Raw genomic sequence first — 15,917 nt, 5'->3', positions numbered from 1 at the left:
TACACCTGAGAAAGCAGCGGAAGATGACCCAAATCCTTGGGTCCCTGTACCCACACAGGACACTTGGATGAAGCTCCTGGCTCCTGGCTTTGCTCTGGCCCAGTCCTGGCCATTTGGTTAGTGAACCAGTAGAAGGAAGATCTCTGTCTCTCCTCTTTAACTCTGAATTTCAATTAAAATAAATGAATATTTTTTTAAGAAACCTTATACTTTACACAGTTTGTGTTTGGAAATGTTCATCCTTATCTTTAGTGTGGTTCCTAAATTGGCTTAAATTTCTAATGTCACATTATTATTTTACACTGTTACAAATTTGCTTTTCAGCATGGAATTACGCAAGCAAATGAACTTGTAAACTTGACTGAGTTCTTTGTAAATCACATCCTCCCTGATTTAAAATCGGCTAATGGTGAGTTTTGTGAAATTTGTTTCTTATGCAACTCATTTGTATTGTTACACTGTGAAGTAATAATACAGCAGAAATCATGAGAGCTCTGTGTCATCATCAAACCCAAAAACTGGCTCCTGTCCATGTGAAATGGCTTTTAATAAAACAGTGTTACTTATTAGCAGAAAAATAGGAGTGAGTGAGATGGACTGTAACTGGGCTTTGCTATCCTGTTGCATGAACAGGAATTCTATGTGGATTTCCTTTCCCATCTGAAAATTGAGCTCTTAAAAGTATATTTCAAAGTATTAGAAGCTGTTAAATATTACAGATAGTTATGAGAATGTGTTGACCTAGATTCAGATATATTTTCAGGAAATAGGAAATTTTACATGGACTCACAGGTAGAAGGGATATTGTAATGAGCTTCCCAGTGGCCATCAGTCAGCGTCAAGGATTCCTGACAGTTGGCTGGTGCTGTGTCCCTTCCACAGGTTTATTTCCCACTCCCAGAGTGAGGAAGCCAATCCCAGCTAGAAAGACATGGTCTCCGTTCACAGCAGCTTCTGGGGATGCAGATGACAGGGTCATTGGTTGGTGATCCAAATATTTTTCAGTTATGTGAGGAAAGCGTGCTGATTTGTCACAACACTTTTAAAGGGGAAAAATTAAAGTCCTGCAAGAATTAGTGGCTATGTAGTAGATCGCTAGATAATTAACTGCTTTCATTGCTTCCCATTTTTGTTACCATTTAATTGGTAATATTATCACTAATTTGGGGTTAACTCTTCTTAGCACTTAAGTAACTGTAACTTTTTAATTTTTTTTAATAGTGAATGAGTTTCCTGTCCTTAAAGCTGATGGTATCAAATACATTATGATTTTTAGGAATCAAGTAAGTAGCTTTTTTATGTGTTGTGTTGCTTCAGGAATTTATTACGTATCGGCTTCTTTCTATGCCATTGCATTGGTCATTCTTTCCTAACAAAACTAGCACTCTTTAATTTATGATTTCTTACTAGACGTAATTTTCCTCAGTTACCTTAAAAGGTTTTTTTTTTTTTTTTTCTTTTTAGGAGAACCAAAGCATTGTACAAATGTCCGTGTGTTGTTTATCACTGGTTATGTCACGACTCATTTATGGCAGAGGTCTTTCTCATACCTCCTACCTTTTTTTTTTTTTAAAGGATTTATTTATTTATTTGAAAGAGTTACAGAGAGAGGTGGAGACAGAGAGAGGTCTTCCATCCATTGGTTCAATCCCCAGATGGCCACAATGGCCTGAGCTGCACCGATCCGAAGCCAGGAGCCTCCTCCAGGTCTCCCACATGGGTGCAGGGCTCCAAAGACTTAGCCCATCTACTGCTTTCCCAGGCCGTAGCAGAGAGCTAGATCAGAAGAGGAGCAGCCGGGACACGAACCGGCGCCCATATGGGATGCCAGCGCTTCAGGCCAGGACTTTAACCCGTTCTGCCACAGTGCTGGCCCCTCATACCTTTCTTTTTAAAAATTTATTTATTTTTTAAGACTTACTTATTTGACAGGCAGAGTTACACAGAGAGATCTCTTCCATCTGCTGGTTCACTCACCAAATGGCCACAATGGCAAAAAGCTGGGCCAGGCTGAAGCCAGGAGCTTCTTGCAAGTGTCCCACGTGGGTGGTGGGGTCTCAAGCACTTGGGCCATCTGCTGCTGCTTTCCCAGGTGCATTAGCAAGGTGCTGGATTGGAAGTAGAGCAGCTGGGACTTGAACCAGTACCCATACTGGATTCCACAACTCTGGCCTCCTTCATACCTTTCTCTCTCTCTTTTTTTTTTTTTTTTTTATTTAATTAATTAGTTGATTTTTTTTTTTTTTTTTTTGACAGGCAGAGTGGACAGTGAGAGAGAGACAGACAGAGAGAAAGGTCTTCCTTTGCCGTTGGTTCACCCTCCAATGGCCGCCGCGGCCTGCACTCTGTGGCCGGCACACCGCGCTGATCCAATGGCAGGAGCCAGGTGCTTCTCCTGGTCTCCCATGGGGTGCAGGGCCCAAGTACTTGGGCCATCCTCCACTGCACTCCCTGGCCACAGCAGAGAGCTGGCCTGGAAGAGGGGCAACCGGGACAGAATACGGCGCCCCAAACTGGGACTAGAACCCGGTGTGCCAGCACCGCTAGGTGGAGGATTAGCCTACTGAGCCGCGGCGCCGGCCATCCTTCATACCATTCTTAAGCCTGATATTTAGGCCAGAGAAACCAACCAAACTATCTTGGACAATTCCCTGTATTGTGGGGCTGACGCAGTGGCATAGCGGGTAAAGCCACCGCCTGCAGTGCTGGCATCCCTTATGGGCACTGGTTCAAGACCTGGCTGCTTCACTTCCGATCCAGCTCTCTGCTATGGCCTGGGAAAGCAGTGGAAGATGGCCCAAGTCCTTAGGCCTCTGCACCCGTGTGGGAGACCCGGAGGAGCCTCCTGGCTCCTGGCTTTGGATTGGTGCAGCTCTGGCCGTGTCAGCCAATTTGGAGAGTAAACCAGTGAATGGAAGACTCACTCTCACTCTCTCTCTCTCTCTCTCTCTCTCTCTCTCTCTCTCTCTGCCTTTCCTTCTCTCTGTGTAACTTTAAATAAATCTATAAAAAAAAGAAAAATTCCCTGCATTGTAATATGGAGTGATTGTATGTTCCTGGTGTAAACTACTTAATTCTCTGATCTCACGTTTCTGTATTGGGGGGTTTGGGGTTTGATGAGGTTAAGATTCTGTGGGGTGTGTGGGGGAGCTAGGGGAATGAGAGTGGTCAATGTCTGGTTGCCACTTGATAGTGATCAATGGATTCAAGCGAAGAACTTTCTTTCATTGATAATTTTTATTAGCGTTTTTTAATTTGAAGTCTGGTTCACATGACACAGAATCCACCATTTCCAGTATGTGCCTCAGTGGTTTTTAGTACATCCATTCTGTTGTAACCACTACTATCGTACTTTTTTTTCTTTAATTTTTATTATTTTCATTTTCATTTGAAAGGCAGAGAGGGAGAGACAGAGACCTTCTACCCACTGGCTCACTCCCCAAATGCCTGCAACAGCCAGGAATGGGCCCAGGCTTAAGCCAGGAGCCAGGAACTCCATCTGGGCCTCCCACATGAGTGGCAGGAACTCAGGTACTTGAGCCATCGTGTGCTTCTTTCCAGATGCCTTACCAGGGAGCTGGATTGGAAGCAGAGCAGCTGGGGTGCAGCCAGCACTCGGAGGTGGGATGCAGGCAACTTAACCTGCTGTGCCATAGAACCCACACTGGGAGATGTTATTTAAAGATACCTGCATATCATAGACACTGCAAATGACTTGTCATTGGTTTTAGGCTATTTCACAGGGGAGAACGAGGAAGTAGATTTAGAGGAAAATACTATAGAAATCGTTCCCAATTCAAAAAAAAAAAAAAAGGATTACATTTTAACTTTTACATAAAGGGTTTTTAAAAATGTATATTTGATGGGGCTGATGTGGTGGGGTAACAAGTTAAGCAGGCATCCCATACTGCTCAGCTGCTCCAATTTTGATCCAGCTCCCTGCTAATGCACCTGGGAAAGCAGCAGAAGTTGGCTGAAGCCTCTGGGCCCCTGCACCCACGTGGGAGACCAGGATTAAGCTCCTGGCTCCAGCCTGGCCCAGCCCCAGCTGTTGCAACCATTTGGGGAGTCAACCAGCAGATAGATCTCTCTCTCAATCTTTCCCTTTCAAGTAATAAATAAAATAAATCTTTTTTAAAAAAAGTATTCATTTCAAAGATAGGAGGTTCCCTTCCAGCAGTTCACTTCCTCCATGCCCAAGACTGGGTTTGATACAGTGAGTCAGGAATGCAGGTGAGGGAGGGCTCCCTTGTGGATGGCAGGAACCCATTTATTTGGGTTCCTCCCAGGAACTGAATTCATAGGAAGCTCAAGTCAAGAGCCATAACCAAATAAAATACGTTAAAGATTTTTTTATTTATATGAAAGTGTTATAGGGGTATCTTCCATCCATTGGTTCACTCCCTAAATGGCCACAATAGTGAGGGCTGGGCCAAGCTGGTGCCAGGAGGCGGGAGCTTCTTCTGCATCCCTCAAGTGGGTGCAGGAACCCAAGAGTTTGGGCCATCTTCTACTGCTTTCCCAGGTGCATCAGCAGGGAGTTGGATCAGAAGTGAAGCAGCCAGGATTTGAACTGGTGCCCATGTGGAAGGCTGGAGTTGCAGCCTACAGCTTAACCTGCTGCACCAGACACTGGCCCCCTTCAGTTGTGTTTGACTGAAGTATCACCATTGGATTTAGATTGGGCATATAATTCTGTTTTTCAGGTGCCAAAAGAACATCTTTTAGTCTCTATTCCTCTCTTGATTAATCACCTTCAAGCTGAAAGTATTGTTGTGCACACTTACGCAGCACATGCTCTTGAAAGGCTGTTCACGATGAGAGGCCCTAACAGTGCCACGCTGTGAGTATTTGGCTCTCTGCGGCTGGTATTCTTTTAGCTGGGGGTTGAGGCTGTTACTGTGTGGTCAGAGATACCTCTGAATGTAGTTCAGAAAATCAAGGTCGTACTTCTGTTCATTTGTATTCATTCCTGAAGGATTTGAGGCAGCTTCCCAAAATAGATTAAGAAAATAAATTTCTTTTAAAGATTTTATTTATTTATTTGAGAGGTAGAGTTACAGAGAGGGAGAGACAGAGAAAGGTCTTCTATCCACTTGTTCACTCCCCAAATGGCCGCAATGGCCAGAGCTGGGCCGATCTGAAGCCAGGAGCCACAACCTTCTTCCGGGTCTCCCAGGTGGGTGCAGGGGCCCAAGCACTTAGGCTGTCTTCTACTGCTTTCCCAGGCCATAGCAGAGAGCAGGATTGGAAGAGGAGCAGCTGGGACTAGAACCAGTGACCATATGGGATGCCAGCACTGCAGATGGAGGCTTAGCCCACTACACCACAGCACTGTCCCCCAGGACAATAAAACTAAAAGAGAATAAATTGGAGCAGGGGACATAATTTGGATAAGGTTAATAAACTATGTGTGTCAGAGAATCCCATGTAGTTGTTAGGAGAAACTCCAGATTGTATTTGTGGTACTAGCAGCCAACGTAAAAAGGAAATTTGGGAGTTAAAATATTCAGAGTGTCAATTGGGTTAAAATGGAAACCGTCAGTGTGGAGGCATCAGCGTGGTTTTCCCTGGGAACACAGTGCCGTTGCAGGTACTTGGGCACCAGGTAGCCACGAGTCTCACGTGGCTGTGTCTGTGACCTCACGTAGGTCTGAGTGAGAGCAACTTTGCAGGCCCGAGAAAGTAGCTGCCGGCCGGCCTGATCTCGGTATCCGGGTAGAAGGATGGGTGGTCCGTGTGTCTTTCAGGCCATCCTTCAGCAGTGTTGTTTCTTGAAACTGAGCTTTGGGTAAGAGATGGAAAACAGTTCTAGGTTCTGTTCTTCATCAAGAACTTGAAGTACACATACTCTGTGGCCAATTAAGGGTTGAAAGGACATCCTTTGAGGTGAGTCAAGCCAGTACCTGTTTTCTGGCCCAGAATTTATGCAGAAACATTTGTGACTCTGCCCCTTCTCCAGGGAAGAGATGGTGAAGACCTTGCAATCCAGGCTGTTTTCATGGTGACAGACAGGCAGCGAGGGTAATGACCAGGCAGCCTTAGAGGATGCGTCTGCCTGGCTTTTGGTTATTTGTGTCCCAGATTACCTCGGGAGCTTAATGTGAGCACATGTGAGTGGTCTACCAGTGGCCGGCCCGTGGTGGGAGATGCACTTCTCAGTTTCACACTGAGCAGCGTGACCGAGTGGCAGCCCAGGGTACCCCACCGTGACAGGCACAAGGCTTGGCAGTGACTGAAAGCTGTTTTCTCATCTATAGTTTTACAGCCGCAGAAATCGCACCGTTTGTTGAGGTTCTGCTAACAAACCTTTTCAAAGCGCTCACTCTTCCCGGCTCTTCAGAAAATGAATATATTATGAAAGGTAGGCCATTTCTGTGGTGTTCAGCCTCTGTAACTTAAGTACCTTAGCTTCAGAGGGTAAACCCGGAATTCTACCTTGCGACATTGTGAAGAAATAGCGTTAGAGGTTTCATCGTGAAAAATCCTGTTTTGTTAACTGTTTGCAGAAAAAAAAAGTACTCTAGCTGAAGTAGACAGCCTCATTGTGGAACGTGGCACGCTCCCTCTCCTTCCATGTGCCGGCGTTTACTGACCTAGTGCTTTGGGAGGCGTGGCTGTACACGGTGGGTGCCACGCAGATACCGCCACGGATGTGGGCAGCTGGCCCTTCTGCCCGTGCTGCCTTAGGGGCCTGTCCTGGTGCCTGCTCCAACTTCAGGGACATTCTTGGTCCTTTTTTCACTGTTGGATCCCAAAAGCTGAGCACAGAGCCAGGGTCCTAGAACACACTGCTCAGAGAAGCTGATACTGGTCATACAGTTTGAGTCAGGACTCTGGGGGATGTGTGTGTACCCGGCACTCATGAAGTGCGCTCTGGGTGGTGTGAGAGTGTGCAGTGGGTACTACTGTGGGGGTGAATGAAAGACCGACTCACCCAGAGCAAGGGCCCTAACGCACCCTGTAGCCCTCTCCAAGGCGGGGAAAAGCTTTCTCCAGGAAACGATGCTGGCTAAGCCGGGGACAGGTGGCAGTTTGCTAACGGCGAGTTAGTCTTTGGCTCGTGTAAAGGAAACACATGAAGTACAGGATGCGAGAGAAAAATCGCTTTCTGTCCCTTGGTCCTGTGTACATCTGCTCAGTGAGGCTTCCTTCTGGGAACGTTATCTGCAGGTTTCACGCTGAGAAGTGGCTCTCCCCTGCCGACTGGGGTCGGGCACGTGATAATGAGCAGTGTCCGCAGTGTGGACTCTCTGCCTTGACGTGCATTTTTAGTTTTCTTGGGCTGCCAATCTCTTGTTGAGGGAGAGGGGTAGGCGGCCTTTCTTTCACTGTCCTGTGAGCTGGGATCGTGTTTCCTTTAGGCCAGAGATACACACTTCTGCCGCTTATTCCTGAATGAGTGCTCACAGGGCTGTTCTGCCCTCGTCAAGCCATTGTTTCCTCCTCCTCCTCCTCCTCCTGCTCCTCCTCCCCCTCCCCCTCTTTGCCTCTTTATTCACCCTGCTCTTCTCTGTAAAAGGAAATGAGATCTCGGTTTTAAACGGGGCACACTCAGAGGGTTGAGCGTCTTAGATGGGTGTCTGTGTGTAGGTGGGTGGTGACTCTGGCCAGTCTCTGACTGTTTCATGCTGAGGTTTAACCAAGCTGTCCTGCTGTTTTCCTGTGTTGCAGCGATCATGAGGAGCTTTTCCCTCCTCCAAGAAGCCATAATCCCCTACATCCCCACTCTGATCACTCAGCTCACACAGAAGCTCTTAGCTGTCAGTAAGGTAACAGCCACTGGGGAACGTGCGGTTGCTTTTTAACTTACTCCCAACTGTTTGGGCCTCAGAATTCTTTGGCACTAGGTGAGGCTGTGGAGAAGGTTGTGGATTCTTCTGACCAGCAGTTAACATACTCGCTTTCTAAAGTGTGGGGATAACAGTAGGTTGGAGACATTAAATAATGGGAGTCCCCTTGAAGTGCAGACACAGAAACTTTTTTTTTTTTTTTAGATATTTATTTTAAAGGCAGAGTTACGCAGAGGCAGAGGCAGAGGGGTCTTCCATCCGCTGGTGCACTCCCCAATTGGCCGCAACAGCCAGAGCTGCGCCGATCCGAAGCCAGGAGCTTCTTCTGGGTCTCCCACGTGGGTGCAGGGGCCCAAGGACTTGGGCCATCTTCCACTGCTTTCCCAGGCCAAAACAGAGAGCTAATTGGAAGTGGAACAGCTGGGACTCGAACCGGTGCCCATATGGGATGCCGGCACAGCAGGTAGCGGCTTTAACCCGCTGCGCCACAGCGCTGGCCCCGACACACAGCTTGATGTGCAGTTTTATTTTCAGTACAAAAGTCACTGCTCGTACTAGGACGCTGAAGTGCGGCTGAATCCAGAGTAACTGGTGACGCAGACTTCGCAGTCGGTGCCTGCGAGGCCGCGTGCGCATCTCCGCCCTTCTTGTTTCCCAAATCTCTGTGACCCTAAGTTCTACAGATTTTTTTTTTTTTCATATTTAAGCAGTAATACTAAGTTTTAGAAAATAGCAACTGAGTTTAAGCCTAACAGATCCTTTGTGTGTTCCTAATCATTAAGACCATGGAGATCAGTTCACAGGAAGCAAGAGAGGGACGTCAGACACAGGACGAGGGGATGGAGGGGGAATGGGGAGTGATTGAATCAGCTGTGTGGCCGGCCTTCCACACGGACTACTGGACAGAAAATAGAGATTGCGTGGCTTAAAAAGGAAATTTCAGACTGCTGATACTTGAAGGATCTTCATGTGAGACAGACTCAGACCTGTGGACGTTAAGGCAGGTGGCAGAGCTGGGACCTGCTGTTGACCATGATGGCCCTACATGGGCGGGGGGCTTTCAGAGAAGTCCCTTACAGCTCTGGGGCTGAGGCCCGTGTGATCACCTCCCCGTGACTCCAAAGTGGGCAGTGTTTTCATAGCAGACTTTGGCCAATTGAAAAAAAATCTCAAACAAGCTCTAGTTTAGTGCAAGTTATTTCTTAATGCTGATTACTAAGAGTAGATGGTATCTACTTTAAATGTTTTGGAAAGGTCAGTGTGTTCTCCTTTAGATGATATTTAACATAGTTAATAATTAGCATTTCTATTTCAGAATCCAAGCAAACCTCACTTTAATCACTACATGTTTGAAGCAATCTGCTTATCCATAAGAATAACTTGCAAAGCTAACCCTGCTGCTGTGGTAAACTTTGAGGAAGCTTTGTTTCTGGTGTTCACAGAAATTCTACAAAATGATGTGCAAGGTAAGTTAGCGTGGTTTTCCTTGAGAGGGGACCAGGTTCTCGGGTGCTGCGGGATGCCGTTCGTTCGGACGCTGACAGCTCCGCTTCTACTTTCCTGAGCAGAATTCATTCCCTACGTCTTTCAAGTGATGTCTCTGCTTTTGGAAACACACAAGCATGACATCCCGTCGTCCTACATGGCCTTGTTCCCTCACCTCCTGCAGCCAGTGCTGTGGGAGAGGACAGGGAACATTCCCGCTCTGGTGAGGCTCCTCCAGGCTTTCCTCGAACGTGGTTCAAATACAATCGCAAGTGCCGCCGCGGACAAGATCGTGAGTCGGGTTTCTAGGGGAAGCTGGGGTGGCAGGTTCTAAATTTTATTGAAAATGAGTTTAATAGAAGTAGTAGAAAACGTTAATGTGTTTCAGTAGAACCGTATATCCTTTAGTTATGTCCATGGTGGTAGAAAATAAAAATTAGAGGCAGAGGAGCCCATTCAGGAACTTGGCGTCTTGCAGTGGCGGCTTCCCCGCCCTGTGTCTGAGGGAGGGCGCTGGGGCTGTTGGAGCGTGAGCAGGCGCAGCCTGTCTGTGACGACGGCATCTGGTTCCTGCAGCCTGGGCTGCTCGGCGTCTTCCAGAAGCTGATCGCGTCCAAAGCCAACGACCACCAAGGCTTCTACCTTCTGAACAGCATCATAGAGCACATGCCCCCGTGAGTAGGCGCGCCCGTCTCCTCGGGGTCTTGCCAGGTGCGCAGGGCACTCCTGGGCTCAGGCGGCTGCTTCTGTTCATTTCTGCAGTGCGTCAGTCGACCAGTACAGGAAGCAGATCTTCATCCTGCTGTTTCAGAGACTTCAGAACTCCAAAACAACTAAGTTCATCAAGAGTGAGTGAAGTCTGGTATTCTGCAGAAGGAGAGAAAGTACCAGAGTTCCTGCTCTTTGTGGTGACAGACCAGCTGTGGCCAGTCACATCTGGAGAACCCTGGTTTCCCATGCATTGTGTTCCGATATCACAGCTTTCTTTTTAGTAGAAATGTAAATAGGTCGGAGATGGCATTTCTAAAGACAGAAATTCTGTTAAATTGCTTGCACGGCAGATAACGGGCTGGGTGATGGGGCACGGGGGGTTAGGCTGTACTTTGGAGATGCACATCCGTCATTGGAGTGCCAGTTCCAGTCCTGACTGCTCCATCCTGGGAGGTAGCCTGTGCTCGGGTCACTGCCACCCACATGATGGAGTTTGGACTCCTGACTGTTGTGGGCCCAGAACCAGCAGATGGAGACAGATACCTCTCTTTCTCTTTTCCTTTCAAGTAAATGAAAATAAACATTTTTAACAGATTTATTTGACCTGCAGAATGACAAAGTGGCAGACAGAGCTCTTCTTTCTGTAGGCTTACTCCCAAATTGCTGCGACCGCAAGGGCCTGGGCCAGGCCAAAGCCAGGAACCAACTTAGTCAGTGGCTTTTAGTGATCATGCATAGATTTTGACTAAATCCCCTAGTACAGTGATCCTCTCTTCTGACATTGTGTCTTCTTTCAACAGGTTTCTTAGTCTTTATTAATCTGTATTGCATAAAATATGGGGCACTGGCACTGCAAGAAATATTTGATGGTATACAACCAAAGTAAGTTTTGCTTTATCGTTTTATTGTCAGCTGTTACTATCATAGGTGGTGGTATGGGAATAGTATCTCCCGGTTTCCAGAATATTCTTGGGTGTTGAGTAGCTCATTCACCTGATTCCCAGAGCCCCCCACCCCCCACTGCCAGGGGTAGGTGCTGTCGCCAAGAGCCTGCGGACCAGTACAGCTCTGCTTAGACCCACCTGGTGTAGATACTAAGAGGATGCAGGCCACACCTCCCGTTCTGGGATGAAGGACTTGGACAGCCCTGGGCCTGAGTTACATCTGAAAAGGTGTGCCTGGCTGGCGGGAGTGCACCTGCTGTCCACAGCATTAACGTGGCCATGATCCACCGTGTCCACTTGCAGGAGTTCTGGAAGGATTTTGTGTCGTTTAGAATTTGAGAAGTGTTGTTCTTTGTATGTTAGCAGCAGTGATCGCTGGCCAAAACCTTTCCTTGAACAGTCATTAATGCTTAAAGGTAAATAAGCACAGGACGTTGGGAAGTTTATGGATAATCTAGAAATTAAAGTATCAGTGGTTGTTGGAGGGTGGAAGATTCGTTGTTTCCTAGTTTTTCTTAAAAAGCGTATTCACCCTCGTCCCTCAGCAGCTGTGAGGAGTAGGAGATGTTGCTTCTTGAAAAGTAATGATTCGCCCGGGGGGGGGGGGGGGGTCTCTTCAGCCGCCCAGAACCTGCAGCCTTTCTGTTCAGCCCTTTATTCTACTCCTTAGTCTGACACTGTGTATTTTGCTTTAATAGGATGTTTGGAATGGTTTTGGAAAAAATCATTATTCCTGAAATCCAGAAGGTCTCTGGGAACGTGGAGAAGAAGATCTGTGCGGTCGGCATCACCAAGCTGCTGACGGAATGCCCGCCCATGATGGACACGGAGTACACCAAGCTGTGGTGAGCGCCCCGCCGCCGCGTCTTTGCGAATTCACCACGTCGGATCCGAGACGGGGTCGTGGTTCTTCCTGGGCCTAGAAGGATCTTGTTTCCAGGTTCTGGATGAACTCACGAGCCTTTTTTTTTTGACAGAAGCCCAAGTGAGCCAGGGGCTGAGAGAGGCTCTTCCAAGCCCTCACTCGGGGCCCGAAGGGCCCAGCTCCTCGTGTGCTGCTTCCGGCCTGTCCGTTCCTCCTGGTTCTGGGGGGTCTGGCAACTCAGTTCCTTGGTAGACACGGCCACTCGGCAGCTTGGGAGTGGTGGTCTCTGGAAGACACCCTGGGTAGTCACGGAACCGAGCAGGAGGGCGAGAGGCGCCTCCCCCAGGCTCCTCTCGAGCGTTTCTCCTGCCCCCTCCCTCCGTGCAGGACTCCTCTCCTGCAGTCCCTGATTGGCCTTTTTGAGCTGCCCGAGGACGACACCATTCCCGACGAAGAGCACTTCATTGACATCGAGGACACGCCGGGCTACCAGACGGCCTTCTCCCAGCTGGCCTTCGCCGGCAGGAAGGAGCACGACCCCGTGGGGCAGATGGTGAACAACCCCAAGATTCACCTGGCGCAGTCGCTCCACAAACTGTCCACCGCCTGTCCCGGCCGGGTGAGCATCTGTCGTCAGAGGACGGCCCTGTTTCTTTCCTGTTAGGTGCTTTGAGTGCTTTTAGGAAAAAAGAGGGAAAACCCTTCACCTGCATAGAATGACATCACTTACTAAAGTGTGAGTTGAACATAACTCAAATCGTGGCCGCCCTTCAGCTAGTACAGCTTACAGACTCGGGTGCACAGAACCAGCACCCAAGCCTTTCCCACTGTGTTCTGTCCCGGGTGGGAGACACCCCCACCCCCACCCCTCAGCATGCTGCGGGGCGCATCGGCTCGGGGGCCGCAGCAGTCAGTGTCCGCCATCTCCCGTAGGTCCCGTCCATGGTGAGCACCAGCCTCAACGCAGAAGCGCTCCAGTACCTCCAGGGCTACCTGCAGGCCGCCAGCGTGACGCTGCTCTGAGCCGGAGGGGTCCTCAGACACAGCCGTGTCTAAGCGGATTTTCCTCTTGAACTTGTCAAATCCCATCTTGTAAAGGATATTAAATGTTGCTTTAAAGCTGAACCTTGAGCAAATCAGCTGGCTCGTGTGGTCAGACAAAACCGGATTCCCTGGTCTGCAGCGCCTAAGGACGGGCGCCCGCGGTGCAGTGGGTGGGCCGAGCCGTGCACTTTGGATCATTCGGAGTCCCGAGACTTCTCACAACTCGTGGCTGTCCTGTCCTCTGTGGAGCAGGCCCCCGGTGCCAACACTGTCTATAAAACACATTTTAAGTTTCTCCCTTTCCCTCTCTTGGACTTTCATTTTGCCTTTGTTGTTTTTGCAAGAAGAAAGGAGACATCGGTGCAGATTTGGGCTTACCTGCTAGAAGTTTCCACAGACACTGGCAGCCCAGAGGTCGCCAGAGTTCCAACAGCGGGGCCCTGGGAGCCGGGAGGCGGCAGGTGCAGCCCAGCCAGGCCTGTGGGCTTCTCCCGCTGTCTGAGAACGGGAGGCTGAGGATGCCACGTTTCAGGGCACTTTGTGCTCAGGTTAAACGACTTCTCCCAGAAAATCTTAAACATTTTATTTGAAAGGCCAAGGAGGGCTGTTTCATTCCCCAGTGGCCACAACAGCTGAAGCCAAGAGCCGCTTCCTGGTCTCCCGTGGGTGCAGGGCCCCAGCGCATCAGCAGGGAGCGGATTGGATGTGGAGAGGCCGGAGCATTCTGCATTTCCTACTTGCCTGTGTGGTCACTGGCAACCCTGCTGGTTGGGCTCAGTTCTTGGGCTGCCCGTGCCCTTGTCTCGCAGCAGCCGTCGGGCAGTTAAGGACAGGCTTGCCACCTGGTGGACGTCAGCGCAGACAAGAGATGGCTGGTGGTGGTGCGTGCCGGGCCAGGGTGCCCCCAGGGCTGGCCCAGCAGGACCACGCCCCACACAGTTCAGTGTCCCTAAAGAGTTACACAGAGAATGAGAGGCAGAGAGAGAGGTCTTCCATCTGCTGGGTCACTCCCTGATTGGCCACATGGCCAGAGCCGTGATCAGGAGCCAGGAGCCTCTTCTGGGTCTCCCACGTGAGTGCAGGGTCTGAGGACCTGGGCCGTTTTCCACTGCTTTCCCAGGATTGCGAAGTGGAGCCGCCAGGACTCGAACCGGCACCAGCCACCCCAGTTAGTCTTTAAAACCACTTCCTTCCTGAGGTTTCTCTCCATCACCTGAGACGTGGTAGACGGGGGAGTGAGTTTGCGTGCAGTGGGCAGCATGGGGTTTGACAACTCTGCTGCTGATGTGACTCGGAGAAGTGGGCGTGCTCACCGCCAGGGAGGCTGCAGGACAGCAAGAGCACACGTGGAGGTCCGTGCAGAGCGTGCACTGCCCAACAGGACCCGCTGGGGGCTGCCACGGCGGGGCTGGGCGGGGCTGAGCGCGGCCCAGGCTGTCCGGAGAAGCGTGCTCCTCCAAGCCTCCTGCCAAGGGCGCCCGCTCAGCCATACCTCATCATCTCAACTGCAGTCTTTTTAAAATGTGTTTTCTTTGAGGGAAACTTGAAATACAGCAAAATATTTAAAAATTAAAAACGGGCCGGCGCTGTGGCGCAGCGGGTTAATGCCCTGGCCTGAAGCACCGGCATCCCATATGGGCGCCAGTTCTAGTCCCAGCTGCTCCTCTTCGATCCAGCTCCCTGCTGTGGCCTGGGAAAGCAGTGGAAGATGGCCCAAGTCCTTGGGCCCCTGCACACGCGTGGGAGACCCGGAGGAAGCTCCTGGCTTTGGAGCGGTGTAGCTCTGGCCGTTGCGGCCATCTGGGGAGTGAGCCAGCGGGTGGAAGACCCCTCCCTCTTTCTCTACCTAACTCTTTCAAATAAAAACCTAAAAAGCCCCCCCCCCCCCAAGCTAACACCCCTTTGATTCATTTTCTTTATCCCTTCCCAACAACCTGGGGTTGCACACATTGACTCACTGGAGCACCTCGGACGGTTCATCCCTGGGTAGCTCCCTGCCGAATCCGAGGCTCTAAGTGCCAGTGTGGACGTACTGGGAGGCGGCAGCAGCTTGCGAGGTGAGCGTCTGTCCCCGAGCCCCGTGCGAGTCCCACAGGCCAGCGGTTCACCCACCTCTCGGGCTCCTCCAGCACTGCCCCTCCCTCCCGGTCAGCCCCGCCAGCCGGGAAGGGCTCGTGCCGCTCTTCCTCTTGCTGTTTTCACAGCCACGTTTTTGGTTCCTTTTTCCGTTGCAGTATAAACTTCTCCCCTCAACATGGTGAGTCCTCGGTCTTGAGAGGGAGGCGAGGCGCCAGGGTTCCCCTCTGAAGCGGAGACCGGCGAGCACCGTGCTCCACGCCGGCCCAGCAGCGCCGGTGACTTCTCAGGTGCACTGGGCCTTCCCGTGGAGCCGTCAGTTGTGCGGGCGCAGGCACTGGGTACAGTGTCAGTATGTACAGGCAGAGAACACGGACCCCCTCTTCACGCGCGATGGCTGCAGCAGGCTGGGCCGGGCCGGAGTCAGGCGCCAGGAATCCTGTCCTGCTCCGTCACAGCAGGCTGGGCCGGGCCAGGCGCAGAGCCCGGATGCCGGCATTGCAAGGGGCCGCACAACCAGCCCTGGAGCTGCTGTGCCGGTTCTAAGGGGGTTAAGCTTGTTTTTCCGTACTGTTGGGGTGCAAGCCTCCCCCTCGCCTCTGGTCTCATTTCCTGGCAGTCCTGGAAGCTGCCGGGGCCCCCGTGCCCTGCGGGGTGCAGCCTGCTGTCACTGACAAGCCCGGGGTGGCCAGACCTCCCACCACACCTTTCGTCCCAAGGTCCCCTTAGCTTCTTCCCCGGAGCCAAACCTGTCCCACTCTGTCTCCACGTGGGGAAGGCCTGGGAGGCTGCGGAGGAGCGGACAGGTCCACGGTGCGTGTTCTGAGGGGTGGGACCCACGGAGCGGGGTTTCTGGGGCACACCGCAGCGCTGTGGCTTGGCAGCACGCAGACTGCATGGTCGGCTAATGTGAGCACGGCCATGAGGCGCGCTGCCCGTCAGGGTTAAACTGCTTTCTGCCCACGCCCTTGGGCGGTCACGGGCTCTCCCTGCACCCGG

General features: G+C 50.8%; 1 protein-coding gene across 3 annotated transcripts in view; it reads left to right on the top strand.

Moving 5' to 3' along the window:
• CSE1L (chromosome segregation 1 like) overlaps positions 1-12,923 on the top strand; it is a 42,626-nt gene extending 29,703 nt beyond the window's left edge. For all 3 annotated transcript variants that reach the window (XM_008274808.4, XM_008274809.4, XM_051844940.2), the window contains 13 exons: positions 325-409; positions 1,222-1,283; positions 4,707-4,843; positions 6,261-6,364; positions 7,675-7,772; positions 9,109-9,259; positions 9,362-9,570; positions 9,855-9,952; positions 10,041-10,126; positions 10,790-10,871; positions 11,632-11,778; positions 12,186-12,417; positions 12,732-12,923. In XM_008274808.4, the coding sequence (XP_008273030.1) occupies positions 325-409; positions 1,222-1,283; positions 4,707-4,843; positions 6,261-6,364; positions 7,675-7,772; positions 9,109-9,259; positions 9,362-9,570; positions 9,855-9,952; positions 10,041-10,126; positions 10,790-10,871; positions 11,632-11,778; positions 12,186-12,417; positions 12,732-12,821 (1,581 nt within the window). In that variant the 3' untranslated portion in view covers positions 12,822-12,923. The remainder of the gene's footprint in view (positions 1-324; positions 410-1,221; positions 1,284-4,706; positions 4,844-6,260; positions 6,365-7,674; positions 7,773-9,108; positions 9,260-9,361; positions 9,571-9,854; positions 9,953-10,040; positions 10,127-10,789; positions 10,872-11,631; positions 11,779-12,185; positions 12,418-12,731) is intronic.
• The last annotated feature ends 2,994 nt before the right edge of the window (positions 12,924-15,917 follow it).

Source organism: Oryctolagus cuniculus, chromosome 11, assembly GCF_964237555.1.
Source record: "Oryctolagus cuniculus chromosome 11, mOryCun1.1, whole genome shotgun sequence".
Lineage (NCBI taxonomy): Eukaryota > Metazoa > Chordata > Mammalia > Lagomorpha > Leporidae > Oryctolagus > Oryctolagus cuniculus.
The sequence above is the reverse complement of the archived record's forward strand: the minus strand, read 5'-3'. Positions and strand labels throughout refer to the sequence as shown.